The following is a 9,500-nucleotide window of genomic DNA, read 5'->3' as shown; positions in this document are numbered from 1 at the left end:
AGTAGCCATAAAATTATCACAGAATTTTTATTTAAAGACAGAGATTTCCTTGTCCTGAGTGTTCCAGTGACAAGATTCCTTTAATTTATAATTTTGTGACCTAGGGATTATTAGCAATTCAGTTTTTCTGAGGAGTCTATCTTTCCTGTGCTCATGATACCAGCATTTCGGAGATGATTCTGTTAATGAAGGGACCTGTGGAGAACTCCAGGTTTCACCTTGCCTTCCTTAATCATTCCTCTGTGGGATTTTATGCTGTGGCTTCTTACTGTGGATTAGTAAGAGATGATGCCTTTGGAATTCCTGTAGTATTCATTCCGGCCAGCAGCCAGAAGTAATTAAATCTGTTCCTTCCCAAAGTCGCCAATTATAAACCAGGGAAAGGGCTAAGTTAGATCTCCTGTTATATCAACTTTCCCTACAGGGTTTTTCCTACTCGATTGTTTTATTATAAACACAGAGAATATAACTGTTGGACTAGCAGCAGTTTCTGCTTAGCCATAGAATACTCTCACCCTAACTAGAGGGAGGTGTTCAGATTGCGTGTGGGGGAGGACTGAGGTAGGGGGTGTATCTAAATCAGAATACATGTTATTTGAAGGACGTTTAAACAGCTAGGTTGAAATGCCCTAATAATAATATTTAGATCACCAAGGGTGGTAACCGAATTTTAAAAGAAATGACTTGTGTAGCTCTGAGATATGGGAAATCTGATTTCAATAATTTTGTAGAAGGGGCAGTAGTCAGTCTACAGATGTTGCTGTTAGATGCCGTCGAGTCGGTTCCGACTCATAGCGACCCTGTGTACTGCAGAACGAAATGCTGTACGGTCCCGTGCCATGCCCACAATTGTTATGCTTGAGCCCATTGTTGCAGCCACTGTATCAATCCAGCTCTTTGAGGGTCTTTCTCTTTTTCACTGACCCTGTACTTTACCAAGCATGATGTCCTTCTCCAGGGACTGATCCCTCCTGATAACATGTCCAAAGTATGTGAGACGTAGTCTCGCCATCCTTGCTTCTAAGGAGCATTCTGGTTGTACTTCTTCCAAGACAAGTCTACAAATAGCATTGCTAAATAAAATCCAGACTTACCTTGGTATCCAGTATCCATGCCCTTAAAAATCTTTCACAAATCGTACATTACTTTCAACATTTGCTTGCTATTTATGGCCATATTGCTACTAATGTTTGGAAAAATATACTTAAAGGTGGCCTATGTTGAAACTAATGATTATTTACCTCTGTGATCATTATCCAAAGAACTTTTGCAAACAGATATTAAATCCATCAGTTCAATTCTGCCCTCTGAAGTGCTGCCACTTGAGGGGGAAAAAAAGACGAAAACTCTGAAAGGATTTATACCAAGAGATTAATAGAAGTGATAGTATTAAAAAAACAAACCAAACCCATTGCCGTCGAGTTGAGTCTGACTCATAGCATCCCAATAGGGCAGAGTAGAACTGCCACACAGTGTTTCCAAGGCTGTGATCTTTACGGGAGCAGACCTCCACATCTTTCTCCCTCGGAGCAGCTGGTGGGTTCAAACTGCAGACCTTTGGGTTGGCAGTTGAGCACTTAACCACTGCCCCACCAGGGCTCCTTGATAGTATTAAAATCTCTTTTTTGTTCTTATTTTCTACAGTGAATAAATATTATTCATGTTACAAGAAGTTTTTTTGTTTACAAAATGCTGCCACTAGATTGAAATCAAATACATTTGTCACATGAGAATTCTGGACATAGCAATACCATGACTCTGAAGTTCCAGAGGACAATTGTGCACGGACTGCTAACCTATGCATGACCTGGTGTTTGAACACCTTAGCAGGGGCTCACGGGGAAGGAAGTGTGTGGAGGTAGTCAAGTGCTGCAGCAATGCGCAGAGTCTCACACCAAGTGCCCAGTGTCTCGAAGCTTCGACTGGCTTTCACGGTGAAAATGGTCCATTTCACATGACTTTCAAGTCATTTAATAATTAAACAAGTAATTAATTTTCATTTTAATAAATTGATACAATTTTATAATCATTAAAACAATAAGAAGCATTTTGCAAAGACGGGGTGTTTGGGAACTTTTGATTTCAACACCTCTTGGTAAAATGGAAGAATAATGCCTGGATTCCTTCCAATGATGTTTGCAGGACTCAGAGGATACAAGGAACCACAAGACTTTCCCCTGAAGACGTGGCGTCCATGAGGGACATTCTGACACGGAACCTGTACCGAGTTCGACAAAGGGTCTGTATGAACCACTTGCAGTGTCCCTATTGCCTATTCTTGGAACTAGTCCTTCAGGAATCAGTTCTTGTTCACATTATCCTCTCTAACGCAGCCTTGTTGCTGGACAATTTCTCTCTGCTTAGTTTGGAGAACAGAAACTTAATTGTTGTCTTTCTGCTAAAAAAATTGGAACCTGTGGTATACAGAAGATGCAAATCCAGTTGTTGGCTGTAGGGGTCAGGCTGCCCTAGCTCTGCAGTTGTGCTTTCCAGACCAGCAGGTCTCCCTCCCCCTCCAGACACAGACAAGTGGAGAGGCTCATTCACCAACACTACAGAAAAAAGATGGCACCAGGACGCTAAGGACAGTCAAGTTGCCTCAAAGTTACCGACTATGATAGAGTTTAGAAAATTGAGATGGGTTAGATTAGAATATTGAAACTACAAGTCTTAAAGCTTGAGTAAAAGGAGACACAGTAGGCATGTTATTTTTTAATTTTGGACTGGACTTTCATACCTATTAAAAACAAATAGGTACGAAGTCTAGCACTTGGAAACTGTTCCAAAGTGCATAGAAAGAACATTTCTAGGGGCAACATGTGAGTCCTTCCGGAACTTTGACTTTGTCAAATGAAATTTAAACTTACGTCCTCTAATAAGGAATTTTTTCAAGTCTAAGAATTAAATTGTCCATCACAATGCTTGAGTATGATGATAAGTTAATTTATTGTGAGGGCCTTGGCTTTTGTGACTGTGTCTTAGATCATAGCCTTGATGGGACACAAAAATCTTCTAGTCACAGCTCCTCCTTTTGAGGTCAAAAATGCTGAAGTTAGGGAAGTTGGTTATCTCACTGTTTGTCACAAAACAAATTCAGGTTAAGAACTTAGATCTTCCAACCACCAACCAGTATTCTTTCCATGACTCCAGACTTACATAATCCAACGAAGGTGAATGTTTTCCGTCTTCTTGTTTCAGAAAAGTCAATGATTAAGGAGAATGTGTCAGTGAAAAAGCTCTCTACCAGCTGAAAGAATATGGGTCAGCATCAGTCATGCTTAGAGTAAATTCCACAGCTTTCAAGTCATTCCAAGTAAAACTGTTTCAGCAAGACTATCACATTCTGCCGTAAATAAGTAGATAAGAACTTCCTGGTTTGAAGAATGCCAGTAGCTTGGTGAGGAAGGCCAAGAGGCAAAGGGTGCCTGGTACTCAGCCTTTTCCCCATGCTGTTGGAGGTCAAATTTGGGGAGAGGTACAGAAATGGAAATGGGGATCTCCAGACTCCAATCCAGTCTAAAACAAGGCACACTTCCTATTCTCTATTTTATTCCTTTGTCTCAGGTACCCAGCAGCCAACTTTCTTCTTCTTTTACAGGTGTGTCTACTCAGTCTATCCTCAGGAGCTCTCCCTTCTAAGCTGTTCAGCATCTGACTTCTTTGTTGCCCCCACATTTAAGCACATAGACCACTTTTAAGGATTTTATTGCTGGCTACCATGGGGAGTCAAATGAGGAAAACTAAATAAACAGAGGGGAGTTACAGCCTCTGAAATGGCTTTATGCCTCCACTGTTTAAGAGAATGAAGCTCCCCAATCCTTCCCTTACTTTCTTTCATTTCTAATCCTATCTTTTACAAAGGTCACATGACTCCTCACATCCATCATGGTCTACCTGCCTTCTTGAAGGTAAAATTTATGTAATGATGTAACCCAGGACAATATTCATTTGCTTTCTTTCCAGTGGACAATCTACATATTGGAGGTCCTTCAGCCTGAGTGCTAGGTCACTAGCCTCCCACAGTACAGGGTTGGCTGTTGGGGCATTTTCTCACTGTCCACATTCTGGAAGACACCACCTTGGGAGTTAGCAGTCACTTCTTGGCAGTGCCAGGATGAGTGCAGGGTTTGACGCTGGGTGATACTACTATGCAGTTGAATCCTAAAACTGAGCTGGATACGCTGTGTCTGTGGCACATGGGAGGACTCCGGCCACTCCTGATTGAAGTCCCGTCCTCTCAGCAAGTCCAGTCTAGGACCTTCTTTGGTGGGGAGTTTGAGGGACTAACCTCCGAAGGGTAGGGCATGTTCTGGATTCTGCTTCTCAGTGGGACAACCACAGAGGTAGCTGTTCTGGAACACAGCGGGAATGGAGATTGAGAAACACTCTTTCTAGGCTTAAAAGTGAAGAAACTGGCTTCAGCCCAGGCCATGAAGATGGGTCAAAAATTGATGCGTGATCCTTGGGGTAGCTTAAATGATCAGGTCACTCTCAAAATGTCTACTTACTTTCAAAAGAAGAAGACAATTTATCAAATTTTCATTCCCTTCACCAAATATTCAATGCGTATTTAGAATGTGTCAGGCGTTAGGAACACTACACTGAATAAGACAGATAAAGTTCTGTCTCCCGTAGAACTCAGGGTTTAGTGGGAAATAGAGGCTTAGCATAATCACTAACTTCTTCATTAAACAGTGGAAGTAGAGGGAGAAGAGAGAAGAAAGGTGTGTATAGCCAGCATCTACTGTGCTCCCTAGAGATAGGTAAAATAGATAAGTACATGGGTAATTCAGTGTGAGGCAAAGTAGAAGGCCCTAATGTCCACATCTTCCTTAAATCACAAACTCTTTCCAAGTCTAGGTGTATGAAATCCCTTCAATACACACACACACACACACACACACACACACACACACACACGCACACACACTGAATTCAGTTTTCTATGATTTTAACAATGATAAAAATTGTAAAGGTTTGTCTCTTAATTTTAAATATTTTTCGTGATAGCATCATATTGTATTATTTGATATCTCAGTTCATAAAATGCATTTAGGTTAAGGTCCATTGTTAATGATGGTGGATAAGAATCCACATTTCAAACTATCTTTCAAATTCCTTTTATGTACATATATATGTGTATATATACACATATAGCTGAATTCTTGTCAGATCTGTTAATTTATCATTAGTTTTACTCTGTAAAGTGGCTGGTCAAGAGTTCCTGTCAAGAGAAGGAAAAGATCAGCTTTGTCACTTTCTCATTGTTTCCTTGGCCTTTGACCTATGACTTCTTTATGGGAATATTTTAAAATAATTTTCTATTTTGTGAGAGTTATTTTATTTAATAGGTAATAATGGTCACAAAGGAGCCCTGGTAGCCCAGTGGTTAAGCGCTCGGGCTGCTAAACAAAAGGTCGGCCATTCAAATTCACCAAGCAGCTCCTTGGAAACCCTGTGGGGCAGTTCTACTCTGTCCTGTAGGGTCACTACGAGTCAGAATCAACTCAAAGGCAATGGGTTTGGTTTGATTTTAATGGTCACAGATACACTGAAGTGCATGCAGATAAACTGAAACACAAACAATAAATGGAAAGCAAATGAAACAAATGAGGACACCATTGCCAACCCCTCCTTGTTGTAAACAACCTTTTCTGTTCTGATGGGAGCCTTGACCAACTCATGCATGGACCAACTGAAGGCCCCATTATACGTCTATAGATTAAGCACTAATAAAGTTTACTCTCATTCTTGCTTTTTGGATAAAAACAAACAAAATAATAATAGAAGTATTAATATTTTCTTTCCTCGCCCCGTGGATCATCTTGTGGCACTTCTTGGAGTGTGTGTCTCCACCAAAGAGCACCCTGGCCTTGAGAATGGCGTCTCTACTTTTTGTAGGTTGTTTGTGGCCTGGCCTCTGGCCCCTCCTTGCCTGTCTACTCTCATCTCTCTCCACATTTTGAAATGGGCTTCATTCTCCTGTGATAACAAATAAATTCCCAGCTCTGCTCCATTGTCCCCTGCTAAAACCCCCTGCACCCATTCGGGAGTTTCACAGATTCATGTCTTAGCTCATGTGCTCCCTCTTCGTGGAATTTGTTCCCTGGATGACACTCACTTGTCTTTCAAGATTCAGCTCAGTAAAATAAACCTTTCCCACTCTAAGACTGAATTAAGGGCTCTTTTTTCTATATTCTTATAGCTCCTTGCATACTCCAATACTTTATCATTTACCTCAACATACAACATAATAAGCTTATTTTTTTGACTCCTCTAATAGACTATAAACTTTCTGAAGACCAGAATTCTAACATTCATTGCTTTTTAATTCTGTGCATACAACAGCATCTGGCACTTCTCGTTGTTGTTTGCCGTCCAGTCCATTCTGACTCACAGCATCCCTATAGGACAGAGTAGAACTGCCCCTACAGGGTTTCCAAGGACGTAAATCATTATGGAAGCCAACCGCTGCATCTTTCTCCCTCGAAGCAGCCGGTGGCTTCGAACCACTGACCTTTCAGTTAGCAGCCAAGCACGCTTAACCAGTGTGCCACCAGGGCTCCTTACCTAGCACATACCCATTGCCAAAAGCCATTGCTGTCTAGTTAATTCTGACTCATGGTGACCCAAAGGACAGAGTAGCACTGCTCTATAGGGTTTCCAGGGAGCAGCTGGTGGACTTGAACTGCCCACCTTTTGGTTAGCAGCCAAGCTCTTAACCACTGTGCCACCAGGGCTCCACATAATAGGTGCTAAGTAAGCATTGTTACATTGCTATTGAACTGAATATCTTTGTCAAAACAATCATTAACTGGGATGGATAACGCCTCCCTATCACCTATTATTCCAATGAGACTTTGGGGTTTAGCGGTGTACACAATGTGTGACCTAAGTGACCCCAAGAAAATGGAGCATTCACACTGGTGAACCTTGAGTGAGCAAGAGGGCTAAAAAATTTCTGGTTAAGTGCTTTGCAGACACCTATCTGAGAACCAGTGTTAGTCCATGGTCCATGACAAGTTTCCACCCCACAAAGTCTGGGGTAAAGACGAGGAAAAAAATTTTTTCATAAACTTAAACTTACTTATTTTAAAAGATAGTTCCTTATCTAAGATTATGTCCTTCCTACTATTTTATTTATTACAAACGTGTTGCATTGGGCAAATCAGCTGCAAAAGACCTCTTTAAAGTGTTAGAAAGTAAAGATATTACCTTGAGGACTAAGGTGCGCCTGACCCAAGTCATGGTGCTCTCAATCGCCTCATATGCATGCTAAAGCTGGACAACGAACAAGGAAAACCGAAGAAGAACTGATGCCTCTGAATTACGGTGTTGGCAAAGAATGTTGAATATACTGTGAACTGCCCCAAGAATGGACAAATCTGTCTTGTAAGAAGTACAGACACAATGCTGCTTAGAAGCAAGGATGGTGACACTTTGTCTCACATGCTTTGGACATGTTAGCAGGAGGGACCAGTCTCTGGAGAAGGACATTGTACTTGGTAAAGTAGAGGGTCAGCAAAAAAGAGGAAGACCCTCAACGAGATGGATTGACACAATGGCTGCAACAATGGGTTCAAACATAGCAACGATTGTGAGGATGGCCCAGGACCAAGCAGTGTTTCGTTCTGTTGCACACGGGGTGGTGATGAGTTATAATCGACTCAACGTCACCTAATAACAACAACAAACTATTTTGCTTGAAAGACTCTTCCCGTTTGAATTGATGGTGATGGTGATAGTACTTGGTAGCTATTTTTTAGTGTCCTTCAATGGCAAAATAAAAAAAAAATGGTAACCTTGTGGGAATTCACAAAATATTTTCCTGATCCATTAAAGCTAAAAGTCTGTGAACCAATGTTCTAGCATAGAAAACATGACCTGGGAGAGAAAATGTGTCTGTGGGGCAGCCAGTTTGTGGGTACCTTAGTGGGGGGCTACAGGATAGTAGAGAGACAAAACCGGGGAAAGCGCCTTCCCTGGTTTCTGGAAGTCAGAGGCAGAGGTTCCAAACACAGCTGTGCCCCGGGAGTGGGTGACCTTGGTCACGTACTTTTCCTCTCTGGCCGTAGCTTGCTCGTCTCTACTCTGAGGCACTTGATCCAGAGAACCTCCAATGTGCCTTTCTGCTCTAATATTCTTTGGTTTGGGATTTTTCAGCAACCTCTTGAGGCTGAACTTTGCGCTGGAGATGTCCTTAAGTATTTGCCATTCCATTCTCTCTGCAGACCCTGTCTTACAACAAATATAACCTCAAACCCCAATCAAGTGAGAAGCAGGCGAAAGAGATTCTGATCCGCCGCCAGAACACCCTACGAGAGAGCATGAGGAAAGGCCACAGCCTGCCGTGGGGAAAGCCGGTACTGGTTGGCGCTGTTGACTGGAGACATTCCTTTCCTTAGCAAACATTTACCGCCTGATAACCGGGCTTGTCCTGTACAGGGCTTCCTCGGGTGAAATTCCATCGATATTAAAAATAAATAACACCTAGTTGCCAGAGAAACACAAAAGTAAGAGGCTGCAGTACACCAAGGCAACGTCCTTCTCTCTTTCTCTGGGTCTTGGTGGTAGGAACCCGAGGCATCTGCCCATGGGGTACACAGCAGTGAACTGCCCTCCAGAACCGGTCTGTGACTGGGACATGCTTGCTGGGCTCTGTGTCCAGAGACAGACACCATTGTGTCCACACTGAACATTCCAGGAGAATGTCCATGGACCAGTGCATCTAGCTGTAGGAGGTTCATTGGTCTCCCAGGAAGATACAAGGAGAGGTTTCTTTTTGCTGAGACACTTAGGCCTCACCTTCATTTCACCCACTGTGTGTCTGGACTCTTCCTATTTAAGGTTATATCTAACAAATATTACCGGGACTTCTAGCTGAAGGTTGGGTTTGGAGCAGACCCTAATCTTGTCCTAAGCTCAGTGAGGTTCCAGGAATATGTTTCAGAGATTCATAATGGTCCATTTTATTATGAGAGGGAAAGGAAATACACTTTGCAGGCTGGAACACTCTGCAGACCAGGAATCCAAACAGAATACCTCGGTATAGGTCAGGACTCTTCACTTTATTTGCCATGTGAATCTTAATTCTGCCTTTTATTTCTACTTGTTGCCTGCAGGCTGGCACCAAAAACATCCGCTACCTCTCCTTCCCTTACAGCGCTCCTCAGTCAGCGTCAGCAAGAAGAGATGCAAGGCTCGCTGAATTCACAGGTAACCTGCATGCTTCATCCGCTTAGAGTAGAGGTCGGTAATTTTTCCTATAAAGAGTCAGAGAGTGACTGTTTTACGGTTTGCAGACCAAAAGGCAAAATCAAGGACAGTATGTAGGTGCTTAATAATATGAAAAAAGAAATTATTGATGAAATGCAAAACTTTATTTGTGGAATTTGAATTTTACATAATTTGAATTTGTTATGAAATAGTATCCGTCTTTTTAATTTTTTCAACCATTTAAAAATGTAAAAACCATTCTTAGCTCATGGGCCTTACAGAAA

The 9,500-nt window shown here is 42.0% G+C and overlaps 1 protein-coding gene across 1 annotated transcript in view; it reads left to right on the top strand.

The window, feature by feature from the left end:
* Positions 1-9,500, top strand: part of SLC9A4 (solute carrier family 9 member A4) — a 56,941-nt gene that overhangs the window by 39,446 nt on the left and 7,995 nt on the right. The window contains exons 9-11 of the mRNA XM_012555754.1: positions 2,143-2,239; positions 8,232-8,363; positions 9,123-9,216. Coding sequence (XP_012411208.1) covers positions 2,143-2,239; positions 8,232-8,363; positions 9,123-9,216 — 323 coding nt within the window. The remainder of the gene's footprint in view (positions 1-2,142; positions 2,240-8,231; positions 8,364-9,122; positions 9,217-9,500) is intronic.

Source organism: Trichechus manatus, unplaced genomic scaffold (assembly GCF_000243295.1).
Source record: "Trichechus manatus latirostris isolate Lorelei unplaced genomic scaffold, TriManLat1.0 scaffold00004, whole genome shotgun sequence".
Taxonomy (NCBI): domain Eukaryota; kingdom Metazoa; phylum Chordata; class Mammalia; order Sirenia; family Trichechidae; genus Trichechus; species Trichechus manatus.
This window is presented reverse-complemented; position numbering and strand designations above follow the sequence as displayed.